Below are 15,043 nucleotides of genomic sequence, written 5' to 3'. Positions count from 1 at the left end.
TCGGTGTGAGTACAACTCTCTCTTGGTTTCTCTCTCCCTTCCACCACAACTACAGTGTGTGACAGAGGGACATTAATCACAGGGCTGGGTAATAAAGCAAGGAGGGATGGGCATGTAGGGCCAGGGGGGCAGGTGTATGGGGGGAGAAAAGGCTGTTTAGGGAAATCACACTCTGCTTTATGATACACACTGATACACCTGCAAATTGTTACACTCGCAGGTTTAGGTGCACATCCGTCACACATCATACTGAACGCTTCAACCCTTAAAGTTTGAAAATGTTAGTCGAGGAAGAAGAAAAGAACAAGTCAGGATCCAGAAATGGTGGCCAGTTTGTTTTTAATTATCTGAGAGAAGTCCTTCTTGCTGATCGATTATTTTATTTTATATAATGGTACCAATAACTCATGATATATAACATTGATACAAATGTGGCTGCTTATATATGGTAACTATACTTAAATCACAGCAACACACATTTTCTAGTGGTAGCCTGGGCTTGACTGTATTAAGTTTTGTTTTTCCTTTGGCACTTCTCTTCAACCCCCTTCGGTTATTGGAGTTTTTTAATATCAACCTCATTCCAACTTGACATTTTACAGTGGACAATAGGTTGCACATCATATCTAGTGGAGTTGTGATGGTGGATATTGTGTGTGTGTGTGCATTTGCATGGGTCTTTTCAAGGAGTATTGGAAAAAGGTAGCTTGAAATCTTAAATTACCAATAATAAATCCATCAACTTCATGTACACCGTGTGCTCCGTGATCTGGATTCTAAAGATCAGACCATTCAACTAACAGAAATCAGAGAGGAAAAGTTAGTGAATCTGAATTTGTACACAAAACAAAAAAAAGAAAGGATATAGCTGTACAATAACTAATATATAGACATTTACTGCCATGGTTTCAGATTCTAAACAGGACATAGCACGACAAATGCAGTTTTATGTTCTTTCATCCTCGCCTTCTTCTGTTTTGAAAACAGTGGGCAGCCATTACTCACTAAAAGTAAGATTCTCCAATCTGTTTTTTAATGGAATGCTTTATTGAATTTATTCATTCAAATTATTCAATTTTTTTCTGCAAGAAGTGCCTCTTAAAGTGTCCTAGTCACTTTCAAGAGAAACATGTAAGGGACAGATTTCTGCATTTTATATAAGGCACCTGATTGGTTCAGATTGTAATTAACAAATCGTTCTATTCACTCTCACTGGCCTATCGCACCACAGTTGCTGTTGCGTGGCACAGCAGTATCTGATGTTGACAAATACAGGGTGTCCACTGGTTGTTAAACAACATCGTTATGGGGAAATGCAAGTTTGCGTCCAAATGGTTATCTTCCAACCATTTGGACGCAAACATTTGGACAATCAATGCTGTATAGTAAATGTGTCGCCAATGTAACCGGTTAAAACTGGAAGTGGCGATGAGGTCTTAAAATGTATGGAAAGGGTCTTAAAAAAGGTCTTAAAAGGTATTACATTTGACTTCAGGATTCCTGCATATACCCTGAAATAACACAGTGTAGACGGATCATGTTGTTCTTCCAATTGTTTTACAATGTTGCTAAATTAAAGGGTTTTCTGACTTAGTAAAGATTCCTTTGACACTTTGTGTCCTTTTGCAAATCTCACATATTTCTTAGAGCAGCTTAGCTATTTTAATATGTGTTTCATGTGTTCTTAGCATTAAGGATAACTGGCAGCTACGTAGCTGTCCTATCTTAACTCATTGTTACCCAGTCTTGCTTTTTTGCCCTAAAGCAAGGCAATTAACCCTGCCAAGGGTACTAAGATAGTTCCGGCTGCTCGCGGTTAGGAAAGAAATCACAAGTACAAAAGAGTGTGTGGAGTTAATTAAACTTTTTGGTTTCCAATAGAGGTGTAATAAATATCTGATCTCAATCAGGGATTCAGGTCAAGTGTCTACAATAAAGCTGCAAAGATACATACATTGACTGTGTCTCTATCCTGACCGGGCATTGATGAGTGTTTCAGTGACACTTTCTGTGTAACTTAAGCTGAATCTTGTTTCTCCTCTTGTCTCTTAGATATAGATATTTGTGCACGCTTTATACCGAGTAATCATAGAATTCTTGCTGCATATCAATGCGGTAACCCCCTTTTTTCCTCCTTTGTTCAAGTTTGGTTCAGTGCCAGTCTAGAGAAGATGTTCTCTCCTTTTCAAGCCTTGTCTGTTAGATGAGATAGAATGGTATGCCTGTTGTAAACACAGATTAATATATTGAGGTCCAAGTAAACAAATAGGAATACTATTTTAGTCTGATATGAAAGCAATGATGTTGCAAAGAAAAAAAATACACAAACTGGATACTAACATAATGTAAAAGTGAGTAGATGAGAGTAAGTCCTCTACAGATAGTGGAGCTAATAAAGTTAGTTGATATGATAATATCATTATTATTATTATTATATTAAGTGATTTATTGCATATAATAAAGCTGATTATGTGTGTGCTTTATCTTTGTATCATATAAAATCCTTGACTGAGAGGTGAATTGAATTGTGACAAATGATTGCACGTCTGAGGGTATCCATCAGTGTAATTTATCTTGGACCATGTAAAGAGCTGGGAAAGAAACTGGAGACCGAGCACGCCCCTGGTAGCCAAATCACTACATGCAAATGTGTCCTTGGTGGAGGCTCCCATTGCCATTTCCAGAGAGCTGGTAGAGCCATGGAAAAAATAGAGGGAGGGAGAAAGAGAGAGAGGAAGGGAGGGAGGGAGATGGATGTCACCCTTGCTCTCATATGTCATATTGTTAACCATAGATATGAGGAGAACGCCTCAAGGTTGAACGTGCAGCTGAGACATAAATAATCTATCAGAGGTTTCCTCCAACGAAATAGAGGGAAATATGTCTGCATGGATTATTTATGGTTTAATATGCACTCTGTGAATGGACAATCACCTCTGAGAGCATGAAGACATTGTTGGGGCCAAGTTAATTGTGTGTGTCTGGAAATGCATGCAAGCTAGGTGTGTGAAAGGCAGTGATTGTCGAGCTGTTAAGCTTGGTTACACAAAGGGTCTATATTGTGTGGCTTGATGATGGATTACAATAACGGCATGTTACTGTTGCAAAGTGTATTCAGATTTGTTTTATTTATGTACAAGCTTTTGTCCGTATCATCGATCTTTTGTGCTTTGACATGTTGTTTGTATTTTCTCTCTTAAATCTTGAGCCACTTGTGTGCGAACGCAGGCACACACACACAAATGCTTCTCACTTCATGCAGATGAATTCTTTCATCCCACACCATTTAAATGGAGTCCATCTCAAAGTGGTCTGGCCTCCGCTTTCCAGCTCACCTTATTTCCTCTTCAGATGACTGCCTCGACATGGGAAATGTCAGGCTCTCATTGCCAGCACTGTGGCTTCTTCAAACATTTGTGAAGTGTTTAGCTCATCGCTTCAGCTTAGTGTGGCAGTCTCCTAGGAATCTGGGCTGCTGACCCGCAACACAGCAAAGACAGCCCACCAAAATGCACTCAACCACATCCACTCTGCCTGCTCATTTGCATCAATGAAAGATTGTATTAGTCCGAGGTTTATGATATTCACGGCAGTGCACTCACCATACTGTAAAGATCCATGCATCACATAATGGGGTTGATGGGGTGGCTTTCCAGCTCTAAACAGTCATGATGTTGTTTTTTCTCATTTAGTGGAGAATGACAGTGGATAACTAAGGATTACTAAGCCTAACGACTCTTAGACGTTACCTTTATATGAATCCTAATGGGATATGTTCAAGCTAGCATTAACATATCCTATAGAAGTCCACCTCTTGACTTTGGTTTCAGACTTCTTACAGGAAGACACATTACACATATAAAAAACCCACATTCAATATATGTGGACAAAGACTCATCATAGGTATTCAAGGTAAATCATCAACATTTAGTAGGGGAGGTGAAACGTGACTTGCTGAAATGGAATGGATCTAATTGCTAAATACAAGGCGACGTTTTAGCTCAAATATTATTATTTCCCACTTGTGCTATGGACCATTGGGCTATACAAACATCAACAATGCCAAAATGAAGCTCCAATGAATAGACTTCCCTAATTCCCCATAACAAAGAAAACTGCCTCAGTCCTATTGCAGTTTGTTTTGTTCCAAAGTTTATTTTAGCAAACAAACAATTGTTGCAATGCAAAGAGAAATCGGTAGTGTGGTTTCTGTCTGCAGTCTTCTGGTTTGGCTCCACAAACAGAGATGCACATATCTCAAAACCAATATGCAAATTGATGTTGCATTTCTTTAGAAATCTGTTCAAGCAATATTCAGATTTTACTGGAGATTTTACTTTGTAGTCTTGGGTTTTAAAAACCTGTAATGTGTTAAGGCCACTCTTCTTTAACCTATATAAGGATTGTGGAGTTTGTAAAGGCAGCATACTGAAATGTGTCAAGTATCATTTTCAAATCATCTGTTTGCGTGGCCACAGCATTGCAAAACATTATACACAGTGTTTAATAACTGTACACCAGTTAGTTGTAACTGACTACTGACTGTACATAACAATATCTAATATGTCAATGAAACAAGTAACTAGTCACACCAATTTCATTTGTACCGTCCCAACTGTTAAGACCACATTTCTTTGTGTTCTGTTGGTTTCATCACACCCGGCCAATGGAAAAATTCCATTTATGGGACAACAGATGCTCCATTTATTTTCTCTATTTTTCACTTCACGCCCAAGAGGGGGAAAAAATGGGCTCGTCTTTTATTGTTATTATTTTTTTAACCAAGTTCTGGATCTGTTTGACTCAGGCATGAACACTCCCATAATCAGCCAGAGTGTGCATCCCTCTGAATAGAGATGAAAGAGGAGAGAACACACTCACACTTATACACTCCAGCGCATGCACATAACAACAACAAGGAGCACACAAATAAACAGGCACAAACACACAGGCAGGAAGCACAAGCCATTTGGCACAGCCTCTCTGTCTAGGGAGGGCTTCAAAGCCCACTGACATGAATTTATGATAACGGCACTATGCCTTTGCCAAACCTCAACTGTTGTTGTTTTTCTCTCGCTCCCTCCCCAAACCTTCTATATGCTCTGCCATCCCCTTGATCAGAGCTTTGGAAAATGCTAGCAGGTGTCCCCCAGTCCCTTGGAAAGGTGTGTGCACATGAGCACGCAAACATGTGTGTTTGGAATAGGACATCCTTAGCTGACTCTTTCCTCATTCTATTTGGTTTGACTCTATTCCTCTTAACTTTGGCTCTTTGTACAGTTTAGTCTCATGATCGTTCTATGATTATATTACCCTAATGTTTTTCTTGATTTCTATGTACACTTCTAACATAAACATCACTTTGTTCTTCTTCCATCCTCTTCCCTTTCTTCTGTCTGCAGATGAGGACTGTGTGAATTGTACAGAAGAGTGCCGGGTACTGGGCCATTCGGACCGTTGCTGGATGCCCCAGTTCCCCGCTGGAGGAAACCAGGCCGAGGGAGTCGACTACCGCAACAATATGTTCGTTCCGGCAGGGATGGAGACTGTGCCTGAGGCAGAGACCTACGAGACTGTCAACCCCAATGGCAAGAAGACGTTCTGTACATTTGGAAAAGAAAGGCGTGACCACACCATCCTAGTGGCCAACGTTAAGCCCTACTTGAAGGCAAAACGTGCCCTAAGTCCACTGCTCCAAGAGGTACCCTCAGCCTCTGGTAGTCCTACCAAGAGCTGCTCAACCATGTCTCCCTGCAATTCAGTCAAAAGCCCAGCTGACGGAGCTGAAGGCAACCCTCCCCCTGCCACCTGCTCAGGCCACTATGGGCCTCCTGATGGTCAGTACCTGTCACCAACCAAACAAAGCAGAGACCAGGGGGTCTACCCACCATTGCCTCCCATGGACCCAGTGGCCAAGGTGCTTGCAGAAGCCCGCTCTCGGATCAGCCAAGAGGCAACAGGGGAAATGGAGTGTGTGCTGGAGCAGGTGGAGCCCGACGCAAGCTGTGACAGAATGGACGCTGACCAGGTGGTCAGAGACATCGACAAACTATTGCAGGACTGCAGAGGAAGTGAGGCCACAGGCACACTCAGGAAGTGACACAAAGGACTGCAACAAAATATGTATGAAGGTAGAGAGAGGAATATACTGCTATTTCAAAAACTCTCATGCCAAAACGGTCACCAAAACAAATCAAAAAGGTTAATGGGCTCTTATCATAGGAGCTATTTTCTCTGTGTTGGTTGTTGAAAATACTGACACTTAACAGACAATGGGAACATTTATTCATTTGGCACCCGTTTTGGGGCTAAGATCGCTATCAACAAAAAGGAACTGGGTAACATCTGAATTCTGATGAATTTATAAACTCTTTTTGTTTTGGATTCTTAAGCAAAATGCAGAGACTTATGCCTCTGGCACCTCGCAAGCTATTATCTAAGTGCCCACCAGCTCATATGTGTGTTGTTCATGGTCTCTTGTGAAATCCTACATATCTAAGTGTGTGTAGGTGGATTTCTGTTATGTATATTGGCCATAGAAACGGAATGATAAAAAAGGACTATTTATGGTCAGACATGACAATCGATAAGGAAACAGTGAAATAAATTCTGATCCATTTGGGACAGAGAAAGGCCGAAATACACAAAACAACCTTATCTTTCTTGACTTTAATATAGGTGTTTAGTGTCTGATGGATCCTGTATTTGAACATGAAGATATTGGTTAATCAGGTGTGTGATCACAGGGGTCAGTTAAGGACTTGGGGACGAGGGGCTTAATTGCTACGCTGAAGGATAATTATTAACAGTGTAACCATGTTTCACCTGTCATTTGTAGCCACATGTGTAAGCTGTGTCTGTCTCACGCCTCTATTTAAACATTCATGTTGCTCACTGGTGTAGTTGCATGCACCAATTTACACACATCTTACACATGTACACCACACTATGCACATACACATGCACTGATGACCCTACAAACACACACACACACACATACACACTAATGCTTACACACAACTGGCCATCTGTGTAATTGTCTTATACATGAACATCATCAGCTTTCTGTCCCTTGTGTACAGTGATTTATCATGTGTGTGACTATGCCTTAAGGCAATCACAAGTTGTATAAAAAGGGACATTTTTTCCTTAACTGTGAAAAGATGATATCTATATGATCATATAGATAACTAAATGTATGAATCCATGTATAGTGTCCAAATATTAACAACATATTTATACATTTTATAAGAAAAAAAAGGAAATGAGGAATCTCAGCAAAAAGTGTCCTTGAGTTAGGGTCAAGTGAGGGGTATCAACTCAAACAACTGCAAAGGACACTGCCATTGTTTTGAAGACAAATATCCAAAAATAAACAAGAAAATGTCCCTTCACATTATCACTATACATAATATCATTATATGTGTAAATGTACCCAATTTAGATGTGTTTACATCAAAACATATTTTTATTGATTTTCCTGCAATTTCTGTGCATTTGAGCCAAATTGTTATGTGTACAAAAGCTATATTGTGTATTTTATTAAATTAATATATAGTTGTGTTGCAATATACATGGGCTTATATTGTATTTGGCAAACGTTGCCTTAGTAGCTGTCGAACTCTGTGAGTTTGCTTTTAGTTTGGGTTTTTCGTTGATGTTTTGTTTCCTCTCTATTCTGCGTCTTTGCAGGCTGGCTTCAGTGCTTTTGAGATGTCGCCTCTTTTTACCCGACGGTCCAATTGGATCAAAATGAATAACTGTTGAAAGCTTAATGAGCCAGCTGATAAAGAATACAATTCAAACCAACAACAAAAAGCAACAACCACAAGATAACAGTTTAAATATTTTTACTGATCAGATTTTTACAGGGCAGCTATTTTCTTTAACAATAACTAGTATGCGTATCTTGTGTTCATTATGTTTTTACTTTCTTTCCAAAAAAGAAACCTGCCATATGGAAAGTGGAGTGGTTTCCTTGGTGATCATAAAACTGCCTTACTGTCTCTGCGGAGAGCTTGTTGTATCTGTGGAGCTTGTGACTGCTTATAAAGCCCTGGTCAACCAGAATGTGCATTTTCTATAAAGGACCAAAAGAGGTTCTTTTTCAGCAGTCTGTGTTGTTTATGTATGTACTCCTTCTCGATACATGTTAGAATTCTCATACTTTGCAGAGAAACTCGACATCTGAAATTCTATCTGAAGTTACTTTGGATTTGATGTCTTAGCTGTTTAGGTACACGGTTTATATAACCAAGTGTCTTTACATTCAGGCTTTCTTAAAAAAATGATACAGACATTTATTTTTGAAAATGTTGGCACATTTCGGCCACTCTCTGAAATAAGGGAGGTGCTTTTTCTAATATACTCTGATAGTAGAATAAGCAGAACAGTAGGCTATTAGACTATATGTGTTTTGGAAAATATGACCACCTTCACCAAATCTATGTAAGATGAAGCTGTGAGAGGGAACAGTGACTTGCGTTCATAAGGCTCCTGATGTGTTTAATGTAAAGACAGATATAAGACATGTTATCCCCCACCCATATCACTTATGACTATTTTTGTATTTCTGTTCCTGCTTCTATTTCTTAATCGAGTTACATGTTTGGACATCCTCCTGTCATTTTGCCATTGTCTGTCTCTTTTGTGTACTTGTTATCTTCTTTCACTATTCATTTGCCTACTTTCCTTGTCTTCAGCTGTTTGCTTTCTCGCCTCTGAGAGCAAAGCAACTGTAAGCTCTTCTCCTCTCTTTTTTCTGTGAAGGTTTTGGAGATGGCAGAGGCTGTTTTTAGAGAGGGCTCGAAAGATTTGACAGAGGAGAAAAATATTTATGGTTATTTGTAAATTAGATTTTAATTGTAATCTCTCAAGTATCTGGATAAATCAAGCAAGCCTGACATTCACATTATAAAAACAGTTAAAATGTGCCGTTTAAAATGTGCACTGCAACTGTGATGTTGACAAAAATACTGTTACGCGTGTGCGCAATCACACAGCACGATACACACAGACAGCCACCTCAGCAGCACACTGCCTTCATTTAAAATGCATAGGCCCTTAAGGTAAGATGAAGGCTGAAAGAGAGGGCAAATCACTACCCAGACTAATGTGAAACACCTGCCTTCATGCTTTATTTTCTGTTCAGCCCATTGTTCTCAGTCTTCATGCTGGATCAAGCAGTTTATACCTGTGCTTGATTCGCTTCCATGCCCCTTATTGTTTGACAAAACAATTAATTTTTTCTTATTTTATTTCTTTAACCTGTGTCCTATAGCTTCAATTTTCACTCACACAGAATCTAGATTGCTGTGGTCTCTTTTATTTGGACATTACATTAAAGTGAGGGGTCACCCCACAACTTGTCTGTTGCTCTGCCTGCTAGAAACAGTCACTGTCACACATCATGCACATTTAAGTACTGTCCCCTCGAATGGTGTTCCCCTTGGCCTGGCCCCAGTCTGTACACTCACAAACTGAGCTAGGTCAAGTGGATGGAAGGTATTCTTTAAAGCCATGGCCCCTATCTCAGGCTATATTCTGTCTTTTAAAGCAGAGGCTGCTGTTGCTGAGGTCTACACATAGTTTGAGATTGAGCATAATGCAAGGCCTCTCATTGTTTAATTACACACTGTTGGCGTCATACACTGTTGGCAGTGCATTACTCAAATCTGGAGTGGGTTGTTTTTGCCCACTTGAGACTTGTTGTCTTATTGAGTGATTAAGACAGGGCCTTGTTGAATGTGGCTAACCACCTCTGGACTCACTGATGCCGGTGCACCAGTCAACCACTGCTTCACACATGTAGAGACAACATGCCATTTTGGTTAGTTAAAACAAGCACCCAATGTTTGTCAGTCTTGTTCCCTCACCCCCAAGCCCACACAGATAGCATAGGGCTCCACGCTACGATGGGCAACTGGTGAAAAGACCAGAGACATTCATTTGTATGGATTACTTCAACTGCTATTGTCTAAAGGCTGTGTTCATTGTGATCTATCTGAAAAAAAAATACATGAAAAGATCAAATAAAAAAGCAATTACTAATAATGTTTGCTCTTGTCCTTGTATGAGTTTGTTAAAGAATGGCTAGTCACACCTTTGATTTAATTTCTCTCCTCAAGAGATAACCTTGATCACCCGATATTTTTGTTCTCTTGAGTATCTACAGGCCTTGTCAAATAGAATTGCAATGTTTATTTACACAGTGCCAGCTTACTTTGGGTAAGATAAAAAAATATTGAAATTGGCTTTTTCAATTGCATGTTTCGGTTTTAAATGCTCATCTGCATTCAGCTCCTACCCAAGCCTACACACTTAAAATGTTGCTTCAGGCAAATGATCCTTTATTCATTAAATTAGTTCACATTTTCGACACACAAAAGATTACTGCATATACTGTTTTATTTTTTTTCTCCTAATTGCTCGGAGGCAAATAAATTGGTGCTTGAAATGGTGTGTACTAATGCTTCTCAGATAAGATGTTGCACTCTAACCGTCAGCTAGATTTTCATTCAGAGGCCAATTTGAAGTATTTTCAACACTAGGCTGCGGTAAGAGAGATGTACTTTATGCGTTCCATTTACTGTGAAATATGGTTTGCTTAATTCATAATTAATGGCTGTTAGGTGTTCGATGCTCAGAGTGGGAAATACACTGGCAGTGACAGATGGGACCTCGCTCTTGGTCTTTAGTTCCCCAAGAATAGCAGTTAAGAAACTTTTCTTAACTGCACTGTCCTTTTTCTGTGTCTTCAATGTCCCTTTTCAGTGTTTTCTAATACAAAATGATGAACCTTGGCCCAAATGATACAGCATTTCATGTGTTGCATGGATATATTCCATCATCACTGTTTAATTGCAGAATTAAAGTACACATGTCATGTGCTCTTGTGATTCCACACATCAATCGGCATACTGCTGTCTCTTAAAGTTGAATTTCCCAGAGTACACTCTTACTAAAGACTCATTGAGGACTATCACATCCTTATTACACAAATATTTCCCATAACCTGCAAGTGGATATGTCACTGACCTTGACATCATTCAATATTAATAAACTTTAAAAAAGGAAATCCCAACTAAAATAATCTTGGTAAATATCCAGTGTGTTGTCTCCAGATCCAGCTTCTTATAACTGTTTTTTTTTAAATCAACTGGGATTATAGTTGATACATAGTCCATATTGATACAACATTTTAGTGCCAAGAAGAACTCACTTCTAAGATACATTATTGGTAGAATGATTTGAAGAGGACCAAATTAATTCTCAGGGAATGCTATACCCAAATACTGGATTTGCAGGCCATTGGTATGCTCCAAGGCCTTTTCCTGTTTGTATCTAACTAGTCGCCTCAAGGCAGATATTAATTAAAAAGATAGCATAGGTAGTCTATTAAAACACCGTTTCTAGGACTGCAGCTGCTTCATGCTGTGCCTTAGTGGTTAGAGTTTCCATGAACCTAAAGCATGCCTTAAGAATTTCAGATCAGAACAACTTGGAAACTGTGACAAAGTGTGAAATATGGATGGTATGGTAGACTATGTGCATGATTTAAAAAAACAGCAACAAGCAAGTGCGTAGCACAAGCCTTAGCTGAAACACATTGTAAAGAAGTCATTTTCGTTATAATGTTTGACCACGAACACAACATATTCCGTGACAACATGCAATCAGTTAAAGATGAATGCAATGAAACAAATGTTATAATTATTACAATGTTATTTAGATTGTTTTATAATTTAATACCCGAAGCAAGAAAACATGTACATACAGTTCTGGGCAATACTTTAGCCCACTATTCAACCTGTTAAACCCCGAGCCTGTTTTTCAGGTTTCAGGCTCGAAAATGACATTCCCAGAACAAATGACCATATCTTCCCTTCTAAAAGGGTTAAATTAATAATCTTTTTCCTCAAAGTAATGATAAACCTTTGAGTTGGATGTAGAAAAGTCAGAATCAATATAGATGTTTTTTATTTTAAAGAAAGGTAAAATAAATGGTAAAAAACTGTAAATTATAGTGTCCGTCCAAAAAATATGTTGTACTTATAGTGAAAACTAACCTTGGATGATGGGTTAGTAGACTAAAAGCGTTAGGAATACAAAGTACAACATATAATAAGTACCCTGTATCAAGATTGATGCAAAACAAGTGATATTTGACCTTTTTAGACAGATTTAGCAAAAAAAAACCTCTTCTGGGGCCATTTGGGTGGATTTTCCATATCTCTGGCCCAACCTGATCTCACCAGAATGCGTGACTCCACCACGACTTCTTAACACCACAATGCGTGGTGGAGTCACGAACTTTGTTAAATGTACGTGTCGGCACCACGCAAACAACCCCAATGTAAAGTGAATGAGGCTCCTTTGTCGTGGTGCACACACGCATTTCTACAACGTCCCGCAGTGAGCTTTTATTCTATAAAACGTTTTTATAAATCTACTTTATAGCTTGTAGTAACTCACGGGAGGCTTTTTTTATTTTATTTGTATTCATAATGATTTGTATTTTTCGTCAGAATGTAAAAATTACATTAGTTACGAATTTGTGTTCTCAAAAAACAGTGCATTGTGTGTAATGCAACTGTGATTTTTATTAAATGAGTTAGTTTTTAAGGAAGGCCAGAGCTTCAGCTGTGTCAAATAGATTGTTCCCTTTAGTTAACGTTATTTAAAAGATAATAATCATGTCCCCTGTATTGTATTACGAGCGTCCATTCCCATTGGATAACGGAGAATTGTACACCCGGAATTGTATTCTCCTTACTGTCGATTGATTTTACAGTGATATCTGCACTACTCATCAACTAAAAAACACCAGATTATCCTTGTTAATTACACAACATTGATTGGTTTGAATTGTGTGCAATGCTTTTGTATTTTCCCCCTTCGATTCGGAGAAACAAATGTTTTTTCGGAGTTTTAGGATGGCCGAAGACACTACACTACCCAGAATCCTCAGCTATCGTTTGGGACTACACCATGTGCTTAGCTTGACAAACCCATGATCAGTCCTCAACCTCTGTGATTGGATGTTGGAGTGGCAGTGTGCGAAGTTTACACAGAGCGTCAAAAAGGACTTTGAAATGGAATGAAACCCATCGACGGCACACTATTCAAAACAGGAATCGAACGTGTCCTACCCCCCCCCTTAGGTCACAGGCTCCTCCAACAGTGCTACGCAATAAAACAGATAGGCCTACACAGAAAAAATAGTGAAATAGTGCAATAAGAGTCTACAAGTGATTGGAATATGATATATTAGATAAATAATTTCTAAGTAGCAGCCAGATGAATGTTATGGATGTTGTTTCTAAGTTCAGGTGTTTAATAATCGTATAGCCTGTGGGATGAAGCTGTCTCTGTGTCTGGTGGTTTTAGTCCGAATGCTGCGGTACCGCCTGCCAGACGGCAGCAGACAGAACAGTTTGTGGCTGGGGTGATGGGGGTCTTTTATAATCCTGAGGGCTTTCTTTAAGGTTAACCTGGTATTTTTACTCCACTACATTTATTTTAGTTACTTTACAGATTTGGATTAATAATGTGAAATATAAACAACCCTTAAATCAGACTTTAGTTACACCTGAGTGAAATTCAGTGAAGGTGATTGTCAAGTGCCAACAATCAGGCGAGATATTTGATAGTTGGTGCTTGAGAAGACTAGATATTTATCTGCAGATCCGTTTAAAGCATATTCATTACTCGTTATTCTCTAATAGTTAATTAAAGACTGTATATAATTGCTATTTTGCACATCCCTTTCAAGATTTCAAGATTTTCTAAGGTTTATTGACATATCATATACACAAGTTATGCAATGAATGAAAAACTTGGGTCACAGGTTCCTCAACAGTGCATTACAAGACATCTATCAATATGTGTGTATACTTCCACCATTACACTGTCGTATTCCGCACATTTCGTATACTATCTACATACATAAGATTATAATTAATGTGTATAATATCAGTTAAAATAAGTGCTTCACCATAGTTAACATTGCAGGAAAGTTGATTGTCAAGTTCCAAAACAAACCATGCAATTTAGACTTTGTCAGGCTTAATATTTATCTGTAGATAAATACCCCCAAAGCTTTTTTCCTATTTAAAAGAAGACCTTAACCTAAAGTATTCTTTAATGTTTAAATAAAGCCTTATTAGTTAGCACATCCTCCTATCAGGCACTAAACTGTTTTATTCTTATTTGAGTATCTTCTTGATATTTTCTATTCTATATTTATATCATTGACCTTCTACTTTCCCACTATTTTGTATGTACTCTTAATATTTAAATGTTTTCATAAAATATAACACATTCAAAAGTGCTTTACAAAAATGAAAGACATTAAGAAAAAGGCATTTTAAACAGTCGTTAAAAGCAACACAATCTTCCTGCATTGTAATTACTCTAAATGTGCAATAACGTGCTTTAACCAGTAGGTGGTTTGGGTTAAAAAGCTGTAAAGTTTACAGTGTTAACAAAATAAAATATACTGCTGTTTCTGGTTTAGTTTACGACGAATATTATTTTGTTATTGTTTTGATATTTGTAACACAAAAGTGATGGAAAAACCCCACAGCAACACAGAAAAGATGGTCTTAACATGACCCAGCGGTCTAGTAGTTAATAAAAAACAATAATATCAAAACAAAATATGACTACTAACTTTATTGTGAAATTAAAACAGAACGGTAAAAGAATAGTTTCCAGTCTATTCTGAGCACGATCTCTGTAGATAAATAAAGAACTACGGCAGATGTGTAATATTTAATGCAGCCAAACCATTTATTATAATGCATTCATGTGATGACTTTCAAAGAGTAAAGCAAGCACTGCTGAATAAAGTATGATTTTCTCTTTTACGAAACCTTTTTTATATAGAATGCAGTTGGAGGTCAACCAATCACAGAGCTTGAGGACTGATCACTGGGTTTGTCAAGCTAAGCACATGGTGTAGTCCAAAACGATAGCTGAGGATTCTGGGTAGTGTAGTGTCTTCTGCCATCCAAAAACTCCGAAAAAATCTTTGTTTTTC

General features: G+C 38.4%; 1 protein-coding gene across 3 annotated transcripts in view; it reads left to right on the top strand.

Moving 5' to 3' along the window:
• Positions 1-10,057, top strand: part of pcdh17 (protocadherin 17) — a 55,314-nt gene extending 45,257 nt beyond the window's left edge. For all 3 annotated transcript variants that reach the window (XM_034109333.2, XM_034109325.2, XM_034109318.2), the window contains exon 5: positions 5,403-10,057. In XM_034109333.2, the coding sequence (XP_033965224.1) occupies positions 5,403-6,100 (698 nt within the window). In that variant the 3' untranslated portion in view covers positions 6,101-10,057. The remainder of the gene's footprint in view (positions 1-5,402) is intronic.
• Positions 10,058-15,043: the final 4,986 nt, after the last annotated feature.

Source organism: Pseudochaenichthys georgianus, chromosome 3 (assembly GCF_902827115.2).
Source record: "Pseudochaenichthys georgianus chromosome 3, fPseGeo1.2, whole genome shotgun sequence".
NCBI lineage: Eukaryota > Metazoa > Chordata > Actinopteri > Perciformes > Channichthyidae > Pseudochaenichthys > Pseudochaenichthys georgianus.
Note: the sequence above shows the minus strand (reverse complement) of the source record. Positions and strands in the feature narration are given on the sequence as shown.